The sequence below is a fragment of the Haematobia irritans genome, chromosome 3 (genome assembly GCF_050003625.1).
Source record: "Haematobia irritans isolate KBUSLIRL chromosome 3, ASM5000362v1, whole genome shotgun sequence".
NCBI classification, from domain to species: domain Eukaryota; kingdom Metazoa; phylum Arthropoda; class Insecta; order Diptera; family Muscidae; genus Haematobia; species Haematobia irritans.
The window spans coordinates 94431052-94451293 of record NC_134399.1 but is presented as its reverse complement, the minus strand read 5'-3'; the positions used below and the strand labels follow the sequence as shown (position 1 = coordinate 94451293).

General features: G+C 30.6%; 1 protein-coding gene across 2 annotated transcripts in view; it reads left to right on the top strand.

The window, feature by feature from the left end:
* Positions 1–19952, top strand: part of Snx27 (sorting nexin 27) — a 64362-nt gene extending 44410 nt beyond the window's left edge. For both annotated transcript variants that reach the window (XM_075299507.1, XM_075299508.1), the window contains exons 2-6: positions 9069–9171; positions 14307–14389; positions 14465–15300; positions 16190–16368; positions 18598–19952. In XM_075299507.1, coding sequence (XP_075155622.1) covers positions 9069–9171; positions 14307–14389; positions 14465–15300; positions 16190–16368; positions 18598–18666 — 1270 coding nt within the window. In that variant the 3' untranslated portion in view covers positions 18667–19952. The remainder of the gene's footprint in view (positions 1–9068; positions 9172–14306; positions 14390–14464; positions 15301–16189; positions 16369–18597) is intronic.
* Positions 19953–20242: the final 290 nt, after the last annotated feature.

Here is a 20242-nt window from a genome sequence, read left to right as displayed (position 1 = left end):
TCAATATCGCTCCATGTTAAATAGCGCTCCAAGCTACTAAACACATATATGTTTATAGGATATTTCTAAATTAATATATGTTTGCATCCAAGCATATTATATTTAAAAACATTTTATGTCCCAAACATAATATGTTCTAACATATTAACATATATGTCCCAAACATGTTATGCTAGTTTATGAACATTATATGCTTGCACTCAAAAATATTGTGTTTAAAAATTTGTTTTCCAAACATATAATGTTTATAGCCAAACATATGAAAAACAGTCTTTTTCATCCGTGCACACAATATGTACAAAAAAGCCCAACTCAATTATTACTGCAAAAACACATAGATTTTCAGGCATAGATTTTCTGATTTTGTTTATATTGTTACGTTTTTATATTGAGGCGTATTTAATTACCCGATAATTAAAAAGACAGTTCTTTTCAATAACGTTAATCTACAATTTATTTGTTTAACTGATTGGTTTCACTTATTTGCTCTACGATGTGTACTATATAAACTTCAGTGTTACGAATGTAATATTTCTAGATTTAAGTTTATTTAAATTAACGTAAACTAATTTAAATAAACTTAAATCTAGAAATATCACATTCGTAACACTGCCTCCCGCTTAAGCCTGTTCGTCCCGAATAGGCACAGAACCCGTTCCGTATGGAGCCAAACGTTCCAGGTGAACGACTTTCATCTTTGACCTTGGGCTTTCGTCTTTTTGAATGCGGTATACAACATCATTGATCTTCTTGATGACTTTATATGGGCCTTCCCACTGTGTTTGTAGTTTAGGACATAATCCTTTCTTTCGTTGCGGGTTGAATAGCAGAACCAGTTGTCCTTCACTAAAGCCCTCAGTGTTTGCTGCTCGATCATATCTCGCCTTCATTCTGTTGCTAACCATTTTTATTTTGTTTCGCACTGATTCGTGAACTTTACCAAATGTGTTTGGTATGTCGTTACTGGTTTCTTCCATGGCGAGCTCATTGGGTGTAGCGCCAAATATCAAATCTCCGGGCAACTTCAATTCCGTTCCGAATAGGACCTTTTATGCACTTCTCACAATTTGCCACCCATTCAGCAATTGATTTCTGACATCCAACCCAGTAGAATCGTTGCTTCACTTTCTCGGCTGTTTTGGTTATTCCTAAGTGACCTCCACTAGGTCCATTGTGGAATTCCGTCAAAACATCCTTTACCTTGGAATCTGGCACGATTATCAAGTTGCGGCTATTATTGCCATCTTCACTTTCCCACTTACGTTGTAGGGTTCCGTTGACCAGACATAGACTGTCCCATTGAGCCCAGTATGATTTCATAAGTGGGCTTTCGGCTGCGATGTCTTTCTTACTGGGTTTCTTATCTTCTTCTTTCGCCGAAATAATTTTTCTCAGAATGGGATCTTTACGTTGCTCTGTTGACCAGTCTGTGCCAGATTCGATGTGTAACTGCCTGACATTTACAACTGTCTCCTGTGGTTCAGCCTTCGAGTAGCGTGTGCTTTCTACATTGCAATGCCGTCGTGTCAAGGCTTGATCAATAACTTGTTTGCCACCTTTTCTATTATCCGCAAAATTTAAATTTGAGTCGCTTGGCTTTGTGGTCGCCTTCTTATGATTATTGTTTAATGGAGATGGCGAGATTGACCCCGACGTTTTACGCCACGCTTTACATTCCCGGGATAGATGTCCAGCCTTATCACAGTTATAGCATTTTATTCTAGATTTATTTGCCTGCTGCTTCATTTCTTGCATTATCTGCCTTAGAGCCTCTTTTACCAATTCAATGACCGATTGCGTTTCTTCACACTGGGTCTCTACTCTGCGTACTTTGTGAATTTGAGGCCGTGCCAACAATCTCGCAGTTTCTTGTGCAAGTGCAAATGTTACTGTTTCTGCGAATGTAGCCTTTTGTGACGCATATGTTGCACATTTTATATCAGGGTCTCTAATTCCACTCAGAAAGGTCTCGATCTTGAGTCGGTCCACAAGTGGATGACTTTCTCCTGGATATGTCAAAAGCACCAACCGTTCAACCTCTGTTGCAAAGTCTTGTAGAGTCTCATTTGACTTCTGGACTCTTCCTCTTAATTCCATTCTGAAGATGTCTTGCTTATGTTCTCCGCCGTACTTACGTTGAAGTGCCCCTATTACTTCATTATAATTATTTCTAGAGGCAGCGGGAATGCTTTGTATTACGTCAGCGGCATTGCCCTTTAATGCCAATAGAAGTTCAATTGCTTTGTCGTTCCACAAATTTCTACAAGCAACCATTTCGAATTGGAATTTGAAGACATCAAATGAAGTTGATCCATCGAAAACAGGAGGTTTGGTTTTCGAGCCCTCGATAACGCGCACTGGCTTTCGATATGGTCCACACGTTTTTCCATGCCTTCAGCAATTTGTTGAAGATTCTCATTTAGAATTCTAGAATTTTCGTCCATCTTTTTTGAATTTTCGTCGAATTTTTCTTCCAATTTTCTAGAATTCTCTTGCATTTTTAGAGAATTTTCTTCCATCATTTTTCTAGAATTCTCTTGCATTTTTAGAGAATTTTCTTCCATCATTTTTCTAGAATTCTCTTGCATTTTTAGAGAATTTTCTTCCATCATTTTTCTAGAATCCTCTTGCATTTTTAGAGAATTTTCTTCCATCATTTTGCTCAAAATATTGACCATCGATGTGTAATCAACAACATTAGAAGCTACAGATGGAGTTTCCAAGGCGCTGGCTACTACTGATTCGTCAAGATCTTCCTTATAATCGAACTCATGTGTTTCGATATCAATACTGCGCCGCTCGAACTCTTCCAGTAGTCGCTTTTGTAATTGGGCCTTGTTTCCTGTAGTCGGCTGCTCCATTTTGCTCAATTCCTTCTTCAAGTCTTCCACTCGAAGCTGATTAAACTTCATTGTAGATTTTTTTCCCGTTATTTCACTTCCGACACCAATTGTTACGTTTTTATATTGAGGCGTATTTAATTACCCGATAATTAAAAAGACAGTTCTTTTCAATAACGTTAATCTACAATTTATTTGTTTAACTGATTGGTTTCACTTATTTGCTCTACGATGTGTACTGTATAAACTTTAGCTTACGACTGACTTGACTGCACCCTCCGCCAGGGGCTTATATACCGTGATTTGACGATTTCGAAAATTCTGGATAGTCTGGCCTACAACCATCTAGAACTATCTTGTTACAATTTATCTAACACCACATATTCAACTGGTTATCTTCATTGCCTACAGCCATCTGGAATATTCTATCGGCGTTATTTTACAGGTGATATGGCACACATACTTTTAGGCTTATGCTAATAATCTAGTGCATTCTACTAGATTAGGTAGATGTCGTGCAGGAATAAAACAAAAGGCGTTACTTTTACAATGAACGATTGGAAACACAAAAGATGTTTAAGAAAGTACTAGAAAATAAAGAAATGACTCTAACAAGTTATGACGTAATTTTATCGTTACAATTTGAAATTTAAATTAACGTAAACTAATTTAAATAAACTTAAATCTAGAAATATCACATTCGTAACAATATTGCTTTTGTGTTATGTATGTCTGTGAGCGGTTATTGCTGTTGTTGTAACAGTTTTTAATGTGGTCTCATCCATTTTGTTCTATGATTGTGTAGTTCAACTTGTAGCCAGATCAAGGAACTCTGCGACAAGGATGTCCAGAGTGATCTGGTGGTGAGACGGATAGGCTTAGCTGGGCAAGCAAAAAGGTGACGAGTGTCATGTGGCCCTTGATTGCAGATGTGATACACGTCAGCTACGCTGCTATCAATCACTGATAAGTATGAATTGAGGCGGCTGCACTTGCCTGATCTCAGTTGGGCCAAAACTACCTTGGTCTGCCGTGAGAGGTCTCTCTCCTCCGGTGCTATGGGCGACGGTCGGACTCCGAGAACTGGATTAACCTTGTAGCTTCTCACCGCTTCAGCTACAGTATCGTCATGAATCCTGTTCAGACCTGTCTGGTATGCTGCCTGATCTAGAGACTCTCTTTTGTAACGCTGGATCTCGGGCTCTAGTAGGTGAAGATCAACCCTTACATTTCTGGGTGGAGTTTGTCCACAAGATGGTGATACGGATGACAACTTCGATGGCAACCGAAGAGGTACTGCTTTGACAACATGTACCTAATTGTGTCGACGCACTGGGATGATCTTGGCCTCCGCATAAAGGTGGTCCAGGGGTGTACTGCGTAGACACAATCTCGACACCTTCAGAAGGGGGTGAAATCGAGGACAGGTAGAGGTTAAACAGTGCCGGAGATATCACCCCGCCCTGGGGAACTCCTTGTTTAACTCTACGGGGTTTTGACTTCTTGTCCCTGAATTCCATGTACGACTGGCGTCCACACATATAATTCACAACCCAACGCTTCGTTCCTGCCGGTAGGGATGTATTCTCGATGTCCTCAAATAGTGTGGAATGGTTGACCGTATCGAATGCTTTCGATAGGTCAAGCGCCACCAGGACCGTCCTATGACACGGCTTGGGCTGATTAAGTCCCCTATTGATATGTGTCGAAATGGCATGTAAGGCTGTCGTCGTACTGTGTACCTTACGGAATCCATGTTGATGGTAGTCACCTAGAAAATACTCCACAAGGCTGGGGAGGAGTAGTGCCTCAAGTGTCTTGGCTACTGGCGAGAGAAGGGATATCGGTCTGTACGATTCACTTTTATGATCAATAACCTTATAAAACCTAAGTTTATATTATCTTAAAATATAAACTGTTTTATCAATTCCAATATTTGCTTTACTTAAATATGAATTGATATGTTATTTTGTTTTCTTTTAAGTTGTGCAAGAAAAAAATTTTTTTTTTCAAAAATTCAAACCCAAAAAGCCCAAAGTCATACAAATTAATTAAAAATGTTAATATTAAAAAAATATCATAATTTTGAATTTGTCTGATGTTAATAATAAAAACTGCATTTTAACTATTTTTGTATCTGGTGTGTTTCTTATTTTATTAAGTTTTTTCCTCCTCCTGTAAACTTCGTTTTTCATGAGTTAGGGCCTTTGTATATTAAGGTAACGATATATATTCTGGGTCGTGGTGAAATTCTGAGTCTCTAACAACCATGCAAAATTTGTCCATATCGGTCCATAATTATCATATAGCCCTAATATAAACCGATGGGAGCCACCGTGGTGCAATGGTTAGCATGCCCGCCTTGCATATACAAGGTCGTGGGTTCGATTCCTGCTATGACCGAACACCAAGAAATTTTTCAGCGGTGGATTATCCCACCTCAGTAATGCTGGTGACATTTCTGAGGGTTTCAAAGCTTCTCTAAGTGGTTTCACTGGAATGTGGAACGCCGTTCGGACTCGGCTATAAAAAGGAGGTCCCTTGTCATTGAGCTTAACATGGAATCGGGCAGCACTCAGTGATAAGAGAGAAGTTCACCACTGTGGTATCACAATGGACTGAATAGTCTAAGTGAGCCTGATACATCGGGCTGCCACATAACCTAACCTAACCTAATATAAACCGATCCCCAGATTTGAGCCTCATGGAGGAGCAAAATTCATCCGATCCGCCTGAAATTTGGTACAATGTAGATCGACAAAGTGGTGCAGGGTATAATATATTCGGCCCAGCCCGACTTTAGGCTTTCCTTACTTGTTTTCATTAAATTGATATCTAAAGATTAAAAGTTTCAAATGTAGGTTTAGATTTATTGTGAGGATTTGCATCATGTTTTTTTTTTTTTTTTTTAATTTTACAATTATTTTTTTTTTTTAAATATATAATTTAATAATATTTGTGAATATTTTGAATCAATATCTAAATCTAGGGGACAGAAATATTTTTTGAGTGTTAAAATAAAGCAAATAAGTTCCGTTATAATAGTTTTTAAGTTTGATTATGGATTTTTTTGCATTCGATTATTTATTTATATTTTAACTATCGTGGTGTCCAGTTTTTTATATAAAATAAGTGAAATAATTGTGATGCAAAAAACAATTATATATCAATAAAACATTGTTGAAAAAATCGGAAAACCCGACGAAACGTCCCAGAACAGATTAAATAAAATTGTTTTATTGTGATGTAAAAAATAATTATATATCAATAAAACATTGTCAAAAAAATCGGAAAACCCAACGAAACGTCCCAGAAGAGATTAAATAAAATTGTTTTATTTGCATCTTTTTAAAAAATTGATCATAAGTAGCCGAAGAAAAAACATTAAAGACGAAATATTACATTTGTCATAAAAAAAATAGTAAATAATAAAAATAAACAAACATTTCTCGAAAATTGTCCAATTTTGTGCGGTTTAACTTTATTTATTTACCATATAGCCCACTCGTACTTTAGCTCTTTCTCATTTGTTTTCATTACAATTTTAGCCTTTCTATAGTAGGGAATTTCTATTCGGAATACCTTACAAAAAAAAATGGTACACAGAGTTATTCAATTTATTTCACTTACTGTCGTTGAGTGGCTGCCATCAAGGCTTTATTTTTCCAGATTGGTTTAATTGAATTGATTATGTTTAACAAATAGATTGATTTAATTGATTTGTTATTTGTTATATACATGGAGTATAGAATCAAAGGAACTATACTTCTTTGTTATTTATGATAAAAAAATATAAAATAATTTAGAAATATGTAAATATTTAACATAACATAACATATTTTTGTATACACAGAAAAAATATCACCAAAAAATATATAACAAGTGTATAAAGCAGTAAGTTCGGCCGGGCCGAATCTTAAATACCCACCACCATGAATCAAATATAGTAGTTTACTTTGAAAACTCTTCGTCGTAGCGGGTTACTTGATAATATATAGCATTTTAGGGGGTTTGATGACAAATCTTCTCCCAAGCAAATCAGTTCAACCAGTACGCTTCCCGAAAAAAATTTAAACATTCTACCTATGAAGACCAGATCAGCTTCTGGATTTATGAGAACCAATTTTGTTTGAGTTTTTGAGAAATCATAAACATATGTTATCGTGTATATGATGAAATAACGCCTTGATTTGAAACCTTAAATATGTAGATTTTTTCCGCCATTATTTAAATGAATACGATGAGTAAAATCTGAAAATTGTACTTTCAGTTTCAAGCAATTTTCATGATCACTGCGGCTGCTATACCCTGAAAGAAGTGTTTTCTTTTCTGAGGATCGAAATTTTAGACCAGCAAAGTTTTCTTTTGACACAAATTTTAGAGACAATCGTTGAATCGCTTATCAAAAAATCAGATTAGTTTGCTCTAAACGAAAATACTTTATACGAAAGGGACCTATTTGTGGTCAGCCGGATTCCAGAAGTCCTAGAAATAAATTCGGGAGTTAGGTCTATATGGGGGCTATACCAAAACATGGACCAATACTCACCACCTCTTAATGTTCCTCAAATACCTCTAGAATTCACTTTTTAAGACGAATTGGGCGAAAACTACGAATTCTGGAAGCCTAAGAAGTAAAATCGGGAGATCAGTCTATATAGGGGCTGTACCAAAACATGGACCGATACGGATCATTTTCGACACACCTCTTTATGGTCCTAAGATACGTCTATATTTCTAATTTCCGGCAAATTGGATAAAAACTACGGATTCTAGAACCCAAGAAATAAAGTCGGGAGATCGGTCTATATGGGGGCTACACCAAAATTAGGACCAATAGGCACCATTTGCGACACACCTTTTTGTGTTCTTAAAATACCTCTAGATTTTCAAGTTCAAGCAAATCGGCTAGAAAATATAGTCTCTAGACGCCCAAGAAGTAAAATCGAGAAGTCGGTCTATATGGGGGTTATACAAAAAAATGGACCGATACACCTTAATTTCGGCACACATATTTGGAGTCCCAAAATACCTCTAGATTTCCAATTTCAGGCAAATCGGGTCATAAATACAGTTTACAGAAGCCCAAGAATAAAAATCGGGAGATCGGTCTATATGGCGACTATACCAAAACATGGACAGATACGGACCATTTTCGACACATCTCTTTATGGTCCTAAAATACCCCTAGATTTTCAATTGCAGGCAAATCGCATAGAAAATACAGTTTCTAGACGCCCAAGAAGCAAAATCGGGAGATTGGTCTATATGGGGGCTATACCAAACCATGGACCGATACGGACCATTTTCGACACACCTCTTTATGGTCTCAAAATACCTCTAGATTTCCAATTTCAGGCAAATCGGATAGTAAATACAGTTTCTAGAAGCCCAAGAAGTAAAATCGGGAGATCGGTCTATACGGGGGCTATACCAAAACATGGACCGATACGGACCATTTTCGACACACCTCTTTATGGTCCTAAAATACATCTAGATTTTTTTATCCAATTTGCTTCAAAATGGAAATCTACATGTATTGTAGGATCATAAAGAGGGGCGCCGAAAATGGTGAGTATTGGTCAATGTTTTAGTATAGCCCGATCTCCCGATTTTCCTTTTAGGGCTTGTAGAAACTGTTGTTTTTATCCGATTTGACTGAAATTGTAAATATACTGAAATTTTAGACTCGAAAAAAAACGTGTATCGGATTTAGTTTTTATCGGTCCATTTGGGAAGGCCTCCACATAGACATTTTCACTATTTTTTGGCTGGGGGAATATGGGATCAAAATGTACAAAAAATATAACAATATAAATTAATGTAAATAAAAATTGGCATAGTGTGATAAAAAGGTGGCATAAAGTCTAAAAAGTATGGCATTTATTAGCGCAAAAGTATCACCGCATGAAAAACAAGGCAAATTTGCCATTTTGCATTACACGGCCTAAAAGTATGCCATGCTTATTTTCAACTCAAAACTATATAATCTCATGTTTATCCGACTTTTAATTGCATTTGATTTGTTAATTAAGAAATATTTATGTGATTTTGTTGTTGTGTATGGTATATCAGAAATGGCATTAGAGTTGAGCGTGCCACACATTTTCAACCCTAAAGATTGTATTTTATATTCTCATTTATTTTTTGCCTTGCAATTGCATTTTTATCTTAATTAGCAAATTTTTAATGTATGGCTTTTGTTATTTATTTTCTTCTTTTTTTCAGAAATGGTATTAGTGTTGAGGGTGCCACACACAAACAAGTTGTTGATCTCATTAAATCTGGCGGTGACTGTTTGACATTGACGGTTATATCAGTAACACAGCAAGTAAGTAAATGAGCGAGCGACCAACGTCCATGAATGACTCTTGTCCATGGATTTCATCAATGCAATACATTCACATCAACTGCATTGACTTGTAATTAGCGTGAGATAAAATATGAAGATGATAGAAAAAAACAAATATGAAACCAAAAATTGTCAAATCAATGTCAATCTTAAATGGGGGTGGTCAACTGGAAAATATGAAAAAAATGACTCAGTGAAATTAGCCAGGATTTATGGATGTTGCTATTCCATACACGCTTGACCAATTCAAAATCATTCATATGAAACTAATGCAGCAGACCGAATATGATTTGTCCTGCGAGTGGGCATTCATATAAGAGATGTTCGATTACTAATTTTTCCTTCACATCCATGGTTAGGTTGGGTTAGATGGCAGCCCGATGTATCAGGCTCACTTAGACTATTCAGTCCATTGTGATACCACATTGGTGAACTTCTCTCTTATCACTGAGTGCTGCCCGATTCCATGTTAAACTCAATGAAAAGGGACCTCCTTCTTATAGCCGTGTTCGAACGGCGTTCCACATTGCAGTGAAACCACTTAGAGAAGCTTTGAAACCCTTAGAAATGTCACCAGCATTACTGAGGTGGGATAATCCACCGCTGAAAAACATTTTGGTGTTCGGTCGAAGCAGGAATCGAACCCACGACCTTGTGTATGCAAGGCGGGCATGCTAACCATTCCACCACGGTGGCTCCCATAGAAGTTAATCAAAGCCAATTATCTGAATTTTATTTCTATATAGAAAATTTATTTCTATAGAAAATTTTGTCAAAGTTTTATTTCTATAGAAAATTTTGTCGAAATTTTATTTCTATAGAAAATTTTGTCGAAATTTTATTTCTATAGAAAATTTTGTCAAAATTTTATTTCTATAGAAAATTTTGTCAAAATTTTATTTCTATAGAAAATTTTGTCAAAATTTTATTTCTATAGAAAACGTTGTCAAAATTTTATTTCTATAGAAAATTTTGTCAAAATTTTATTTCTATAGAAAATTTTGTCAACATTTTATTTCTATAGAAAATTTTGTCAAAAATTTATTTCTATAGAAAATTTTGTCAAAATTTTATTTCTATAGAAAATTTTGTCAAAATTTTTATTTCTATAGAAATTTTAGTCAAATTTAATTTCTATAGAAAATTGTTTCTACATTTTATTTCTATGGAAAATATTGTCAAAATTTTATTTCTATAAAAAAGTGTTGTCAAAATTTTATTTCTATAGAAAATTTTGTCAAAATTTTTATGTCTATAGAAATTTTTGTCAAATTTAATTTCTATAGAAAATTTTTTCTACATTTTATTTCTATGGAAAATATTGCCAAAATTTTATTTCTATGGAAAATATTGTCAAAATTTTATTTCTATAGCAAATTTTATCAAAATTTTATTTCCATAGAAAATTGTGTCAAAATTTTATTTCCATAGAAAATTTTGTCAAAATTTTATTTCTATAGAAAATTTTGTCAAAATTTTATTTCTATAGAAAATTTTGTCAACATTTTATTTCTATAGAAAATTTTGTCAAAATTTTATTTCTATAGAAAATTTTGTCAAAATTTGTATTTCTATAGAAATTTTAGTCAAATTTAATTTCTATAGAAAATTGTTTCCACATTTTATTTCTATGGAAAATATTGCCAAAATTTTATTTCTATAGAAAATGTTATCAAAATGTTATTTTGTCAAAATTTTATTTCTATAAAAAAGTGTTGTCAAAATTTTATTTCTATAGACAATTTTGTCAAAATTTTATTTCTATAGACAATTTTGTCAACATTTTATTTCTATAGAAAATTTTGTCAAAATTTTATTTCTATAGAAAAATTTGTCAAAATTTTATTTCTAAAGAAAATATTTTCAAAATGTTATATCTATAGAAAATTGTGGCAAAAATTTATTTCTATAAAAAATTTTGTCAAAAATTTATTTCTATAGAAAATTTTGTCAACATTTTATTTCTATAGATAATTTTGTCAAAATTTTATTTCTATCGAAAATTTTGTCAAAATTTTATTTCTATAGAAAATGTTGTAAAAAATTTATTTCTATACAAAATTTTATCACAGAATGTAAAAATAATGTAAAAAATTGTTTGTAAAAGTTATTTGGGCTAAGCCCTATAGACTGCAATATGGTTGGATGGACGCACGTTTCGGAATTACCACATTCCTCATCAGGATCCTCTACTTGCAGCAAAACAATAAACCAATTATCAGAATAAATTCAGGCAGTTCACTAAACCCAAAAGTAAACCACACTTGAACCTTCCGAAAAAAAGGTTTTACATGATAGCCGGCTTATGCCGAAATAAATTCGTACAAACATATCTCTTTTCCTTTGCCACCGTCAAATCATCGATTTGAGTGCAGTTGGCTGGGTTTATTTCGAGCGTGCTTCCTCTTTTTCTGCATTCGTTTTGTTTTGTTATTGTTGGCTTTTTTCTTTAATCATTGTTGTTGTTTTTGATTTCAGCTTAAAACCATGCATTGACTAAACTACAAGTGTAGCTTAACCAACAGAGGAAAAGTTGGTTAAGCTACAGAGGATGCTGGTGAGGAATGTGGTAATTCCGAAACAGCTTTAATCAAAAACAACAATAATGATTGACAATACCAAACACAACGAATGAAGATAGAGGAAGCACGCTCAAAAACAAACCCAACCCAAACTACATTCAAATCGATGATTTGAGTTTGGCAAAGGAAAAGAGATATGCTTGCAAATTTCTTAAGGTAGTAGCCGACTATCAAACCTTTTTTCGGAAGGTTCAAGTGTAGTTCACTTTGGGTTGAGTGAATTACCCGAATTTATTCTGATAATTGGTTGATAGTTTTGCTGCAAGTAGAAAATGCTGATGAGGAATGTGGTAATTCCGAAACAGCTGTACATCCAACCATCTTGCCGTCTATAGGGCTTTGCCCAAATAAATTTGACAAGCATACTTTTCCCCTGTTGGTTAAGGTACACTTGTAGTTTAATCAATGCATGGTTTTAAGCTGAAATCAAAAACAACAATGATTGAAGAATAAACCAACAATAACAAACATAACGAAATAAAATGTTGACAAAAATTTTTTTAGAAATAAAATTGTGACAAAATTTTCTATAGAAATAAAATTTTGACAAAATTATCTATAGAAATAAAATGTTGACAAAATTTTCTATAGAAATAAATTTTTGACAAAATTTTTTTATAGAAATAAATTTTTGCCAAAATTTTCTATAAACATAACATTTTGAAAATATTTTCTTTTCTATAGATAAAATTTTTCTATAGACAATTTTTTGAAAATTTTATTTCTATAGAAAATATTGTCAAAATTTTATTTCTATATAAAATTTTCGCAAAATTTTGTTTCTAAAGAAAATTTTGCAAAATTTTATTTCTATGGAAAATTTTGCTCATTTTTTTGTAAAAAATGTTGTCAAAATTTTATTTCTATAGAAAATTTTGTCAAAATTTTATTTCTCTAGAAAAATTTGTCAAAATTTTATTTCTATAGGAAATTTTGTCGATATTTTATTTCCATACAAAATTTTGTCAAAATTTTATTCCATAGAAAATTTTGTCAAAATTTTATTTCTATAGAAAATTTTATTTCTATAGAAAATTTTGTCAAAATTTTATTTCTATAGAAAATTTTGTCAAAATTTTATTTCTATAGAAAATTTTGCCAAATTTTTATTTCTATAGAACATTTTGTCAAAATTTTATTTCTATAGAAAATTTTGTCAAAATTTTATTTCTATAGAAAATTTTGTCAAAATTTTATTTCTATAGAAAATTTTTTCAAAATTTTATTTCTGTAGAAAATTTTTTCAAAATTTTATTTCTATAGAAAATGTTGTCAAAATTTTATTTCCATAAGACATTTTGTCAAAATTTTATTTCTATAGAAAATTTTTTCAAAATTTTATTTCTATAGAAAATTTTGTCAAAATTTTATTTCTATAGAAAATTTTTTCAAAATTTTATTTCTGTAGAAAATTTTTTCAAAATTTTATTTCTATAGAAAATGTTGTCAAAATTTTATTTCCATAAGACATTTTGTCAAAATTTTATTTCTATAGAAAATTTTGTCAAAATTTTATTTCTATAGAAAATTTTGTCAAAATTTTATTTCTAATATAGGAAATTTTATTTCTATAGGAAATTTAGTCGTATCCTAAAATGTAGGTCGCATTATCTTTCATATAAAATTTTGCAAAATTATATTTCTATGGAAAATTTTGCTCATTTTTTTGTACAAAATGTTGTCAAAATTTTATTTCTATAGAAAATTTAGTCAAAATTTTATTTCTATAGAAAATTTTGTCAAAATTTTATTTCTATAAGAAATATTGTCGAAATTTTATTTCTATACATAATTTTGTCAAAATTTTATTCCATAGAAAATTTTGTCAAAATTTTATTTCTATAGAAAATTTTGTCAAAATTTTATTTCTATAGAAAATTTTGTCAAAATTTTATTTCTATAGACAATTTTGTCAAAATTTTATTTCTATAGAAAATTTTGACAAAATTTTATTTCTATAGAAAATTTTGTCAAAATTTTATTTCTATAGAAAATTTTGTCAAAATTGTATTTCTATAGAAAATTTTGTCAAAATTTTATTTCTATAGAAAATTTTGTCAAAATTTTATTTCTATAGAAAATTTTGTCAAAATTTTATTTCTATAGAAAATTTTGTCAAAATTTTATTTCTATAGAAAATTTTGTCAAAATTTTATTTCTATAGAAAATTTTGTCAAAATTTTATTTCTATAGAAAATTTTGTCAAAATTTTATTTCTATAGAAAATTTTGTCAAAATTTTATTTCTATAGAACATTTTGTCAAAATTTTATTTCTATAGAACATTTTATCAAAATTTTATTTCTAATATAGGAAATTTTGTCAAAATTCTATTTCTATAGAAAATTTTGTCAAACATTTTATTTCTAATATAGGAAATTTTATTTCTATTGGAAATTCAGTCAAAATTGCATATCCTAAAATGTAGTTCGCATTATCTTTCATATAAATCTCAACTTCCGAAAATCGAATAACTTTAATTATATTTTCCTATTTTCGTGATTGAATAACATCCTATTTTTTTAATTTACAGGAAGCCGAAAGACTAGAACCTCAAGAAGACCAAAGTGGTTATTCATATATTGACTATTCCGATAAAAGATCATTGCCAATAAGGTATAAACATTCGATCTCTACGATCTTTTCTCAACATAATCTTATACACATTTCAAATTTTCTATTCCTCCACAGTATTCCCGACTATAGCATAATCAATCGTAACGGTGAACGTTATATTGTCTTCAATATTCACATGGCCGGACGGCAGCTGTGCTCGCGTCGCTATCGTGAATTTTCCAATTTACATTCGATTTTACGAAAAGAATTTACCGGTTTCAATTTTCCCAAATTACCCGGTAAGTGGCCATTCCAATTGAGTGAACAACAGCTCGATACACGTCGTCGAGGACTGGAGCAATATCTGGAGAAAGTGTGTGCCGTGCGAGTGATTGCTGAAAGTGATGCTGTACAAGATTTTCTCACCGATTCCGAAGATGATATATCCGCCTCACCCGTTGACATTAAAGTTATGCTGCCCGATCATGAAGTCACCACAGTCTCCGTTAAAAAATCTGCCAATGCCCATGTGGTATGGGAAATTCTAGTGCAACGTGCAAATTTCACATCGTATACACAGCAATATTTCTATCTATTCGAAATAGTGGAGTATAATTTTGAGCGTAAACTACAGCCCCACGAAATACCACATCAGTTGTATGTTCAAAATTATAGCACAGCTTCCAGTACATGTTTGTGTGTACGTCGATGGTTGTTTTCCGTATCGCGGGAACTAACTCTACCCCAAGGGGAACAAGCGACGAAATTTATCTTTTATCAAGCTGTGGACGAAGTCAATCGTGGAAATATAAGGGCGGAAGGACGTTTGTATGAATTGAAAGCACTGCAGGATGCCAAAAAGGCACCAGAATATTTGTCTTTGGCTCGTACCCTGCCGGGCTATGGTGATGTTGTATTTCCACATTGTGCGTGTGATAGTCGCAAGGAGGGTCACGTTGTGCCGGCTGTTGGTAAGTGTGTTTGTTATGTTAACGATTTGGCATTGGTGTAAGAGATGAAAATCCATAAATTCACAGATATTTCTATATACGCATACATGTTAGCTGTCATGGACGAGTATATTAGAAAAGACTTTGGGTAGTCTGGTGGATATACAGTAGGCCTAAGGATAAAATAACATTTGCGGAAACAACTTAAATAAAATGCAAGTGTCGAAATGCCCTTTTTTAATATAGCACAGAAAAAAATTCGGATTCAATCATGAAATTAAATGATCCAATTAATTATTTAATTGAAATGTCTTCAATCACGAAAATAATTGTAGCAATTACAGTTTTAATTGAGCATCAAAAAATTCTAGATTGAAAAATTAATTGTGTTCATTAACAAATTTCCTCATTTGTTATAAAAATGGCGAAACCTTTCAGAAGTGGCTCTACTTTACCCAACTTCCTATGTAGGGAATAGTCTTGAAGAGTTTGAAATTGCACTTTCAGCCTCACTGCGATACATGTTCGTCCATGATATTCATCTTGACGGGACTTTCGGACGTACATATATATTTTTTATTACAGTACTCTGCGTTAAGTTTTATGCATACATATATTGCCTTTATCCTACAAAACAAAACAAAAATTAATATCATTTTAGTTCCTCTCCCATAGGTCCTTTTAAGGATGGATTTATACATTTTGCATATGTTGACTCATGTCATACATACTTACCCCATACGATTCTTTTCGCTTTCATTTCATTCAATAGTACTCCAGTCTTTATTTATTTTCTCCTTTTTATTTTATTTAATTTTCCTCTTTCCATGGTCATCCATTACACTTGTGAATGGTATGGCTTTTTTCTGTATTTGATTGATTTTCATTTCATTCTCTGTGATTTTTGCAGGTATGAAAAGTTTTCGTTTGCATGCTTGTCGTGAAGATGGAAATCTGGAAGCTCAAATGGTTGAACTTACATGGGATAGCATAACACGTTGGGAGAGTGATGAGGAATCTATGTCATTTTGTTTCCAATACAATCGACCTGATAAACCAGCCAGATGGGTTAAAGTCTATACGCCCTATGTAAGTATAAAGTTTATTTATGTTATGAATGCATTTATTTACGAGTGTGCAATGAAAGGGAGTATATTTATATTTTCTGTGTATTTAATTTCATAAAATGTGGAGTTTGTATATCAATGACTTGACTAGGGTTGGTCTGTCGCAAGCTATGACTTGGCTATGAATTTTGCCAAAATTTTATTTCTATAGAAAATTTTGCTAAAATTTGATTTCTATAGAAAATTTTGCCAAAATTTGATTTCTATTTTGCCATTTCTATAAAAAATTTTGCCAAAATTTTATTTCTATAGAAAATTTTGCCAACATTTTATTTTTATAGACAGTTTTGCCAAAATTTTATTTCTATAGAACGTTTTGCCAAAATTGTATTTCTATAAAAAATTTCGCCAGCATTTTATTTCTATAGAAAATTTTCCCAAAATGGTATTTCTATAGAAAATTTTGCCAAAATTTTATTTCTATAGAAAATTTTGCCAAAATTTTATTTCTATAGAAATTTTGCCAAAATTTTATTTATATAGAAAATTTTCTCAAAAATTTATTTATATAGAAAATTTTGCCAACATTTTGTTTCTATTTTGTCATTTCTGTAGAAAATTTAGCACAAATTTTATTTCTATAGAAAATTTGGCCAAAATTTTATGTCTATAGAAAATTATGCGAAATTTTATTTCTATTATTTTCTTTGAAATTTTGTCAACATTTTTAAAAATTTTATTTCTATAGAAAATTTTGCCAAAATTGTATTTCTATAAAAAATTTTGCCAAAATTTCTATAGAAAATTTTGCCAAAATTGTATTTCTATAAAAAATTTTGCCAACATTTTATTTCTATAGAAAATTTTGCCAAAATGGTATTTCTATAGAAAATTTTGCCAAAATTTTATTTCTATAGAAAATTTTGGCAAAATTTTATTTATATAGAAAATTGTCTCAAAAATTTATTTATATAGAAAATTTTGCCAACATTTTGTTTCTATTTTGTCATTTCTGTAGAAAATTTTGCACAAATTTTATTTCTATAGAAAATTTGGCCAAAATTTTATTTCTATAGAAAATTATGCGAAATTTTATTTCTATTATTTTCTTTGATTTTCTTCGACCTTTTTATGTTATAATAATAAATTAATGATTTTTCAAGCTCGAGGTCTTTTTTGAATATTTTATTTATTTTTCCCAATATTTCGCGATTGTCATATTGAAACAATAGATTTTTAGAATCTATTGTAGACCCCCTGAAGAAGCGATTCAATATGACAATCGCGAAATATTGGGAAAAATAAATAAAATATTCAAAACAAGACCTCGAGCTTCAAAAATCATTAATTTAATATTATGAAATTTTATTTCTATAGAAAATTTTGCCAAAATTTTATTTCTATAGAAAATATTGCAAAAATTTTATTTCTATAGAAATTTTGGCCAAAATTGTATTTCTATAGAAAATTTTGCCAACATTTTATTTCTATAGAAAATTTTGCCAAAATTTTATTTCTATAGAAAATTTTGCCAAAATTTTATTTCTATAGAAAATATTGCAAAAATTTTATTTGTATAGAAAATTTGGCCAAAATTGTTTTTCTATAGAAAATTTTGCCAAAATTTTATTTCTATAGAAAATTTTTGCTAAAATTTTATTTCTATAGAAAATATTGCAAAAATTTTATTTGTATAGAAAATTTGGCCAAAATTGTTTTTCTATAGAAAATTTTGCCAAAATTTTATTTCTATAGAAAATTTTTGCTAAAATTGTATTTCTATAGAAAATTTTGCCCAAATTTAATTTCTATTTGCCATTTCTATAAAAAATTTTGCCAAGATTTTATTTCTATAGAAAATTTTGCCAACATTTTATTTTTATAGAAAGTTTTGCCAAATTTTTATTTCTATAGAACGTTTTGCCAAAATTTTATTTTTGTAGAAAATTTTGTCAAAAAACTCCTAAAAACACTTTCTCAAGTGGGATTCCCCTTTTTCATTTTTCAATTATATTAAAAACTTAAAATTTTTTCTCTCCACGTATGTTATTACATATCTATAATTCTGGTTCTTGTAATTTAAACGCACTCACAACTTTGTTGTTTTCAATAGAGATGAGATGTCTTTAATAATAGTTAAATATCTAATTTCGTAAATAAATTATCAATAAAATCTTTTCTAATCTAATCTGAATAGGTTGTTTACATTACAAATACTTCTATAAATAACAATTATTTTTTTATTTTTTAGCATGCATTTTTGGCCGATTGCTTTGATCGCATAATGGAAGAACGCAAATGGGAAGATGCTGGTGATTAACAATTGAAACGTTATTAGATATTAATTTTATTTGTAATTCTAAAATTAAGACTATAAAAAAATAAACCCACAAACAAAAAGCATTGCAAACCAAGTGTAATAACATGCATATACATATGTAGAGATATATAGAAAATCTGAGAAATGTATGAAAAACAAAAACACTGGATATTTTGTAAATTAATTCTTTATTATCTTCTCACTATCTATAACTCTTATACAAGCTCTTGAACACAAACAACAAGTAATAATTTCTATACTCTCTTTGTATTTATTTCATATATTATATTATATATATATACATACATACACACACATTCGTATAAGTATATAGACAAGAAAACAACACTTTATATTAATTAGATTATTAATTTTAATTTCTTTTGAAACGAACAAATATTGTATTAAATATAAAGTCGAATTTTCCAAATGAAATTGTACTTGAAAAAAAAAAACAGGGATTAAGTTGACCATTAATGATTGTTGGATTTCATATTAAATGAATTCTTAATTCGACTTTAGGATACGAAAAAGTGAAAAAAAAAACAAAAAATCCCCATTAAATTACATTACATTCAATTATGGGTCTCTCTTCGTTAAACAAAAATTAGACTTATCACAAAAGAAAACGCCATTCATTATTCCTTTAATTGACAATTTAATTGGACTATTATATTTGTTAAATGTTTTTTTATTACACATTTTTTTTTGTTAGTACTTATACATTATCCAATACAATTTATGTATTACTATTATTATTTTTTTTGTTTACCCTAAATTTTGTATAAAAAAAATAAATTAAACCTACACCCCTACTAGTTTCCTTAAAATTTAAGTATTTAGAGAAAATGTATGAAAGGAGATGTAAATCTCATTGAATTAAAGATATTATACACACATATATATAAATTAAATAAAAAATCGTATAAATGATTGCGATATTGTAAAATGGTCATTATAGAAATGTTGAGATATATATATATAGAAACGTTGAACAAACTGAAGAAACTAAATTAAAAATAAAATATATATGAAAAAATAAAAGCAAAATTAGTCATCACTAAAATTTAAATTGTAATTTAATATCAAATACAAGCAATTGCAAAGGATAAAAAACTTTTTACCAAGTTCTAAAATGAAAAGCTGTTAACACTTTAAAGAAGTAAGAATACAAATCTCTATGCACCGTAGGTAAAAACAAGTGTAATACACTGATATGCACTTCTTGCATATTACAACTCAATCGCTCTTAATAAACAAAAAATCTAAATACATCTTAAACTAAAGTCAATTTTCTTTTTTTTTTTTAACTTTCAAGGCAAACATTTTGTTTTTTTCCTATGCTGGTATTCTTTCATATATCGAATTATACAAAAACGATTGTTCTGCCGTCGTAATATTTTTCTTTAATAGAACTTTTTTGTCATTTTTGGCCATTTTTTTTTTTTTGAGATAAATAAACGAATTTTAAATTCCGTTAACAATCACCCCTTACTCGTGTCGCCATCGCATTTCCTCTGTGACCATTAATTGATATTCTTTTGGTCGATATATTCGTTTATTATCGGCATTCTTG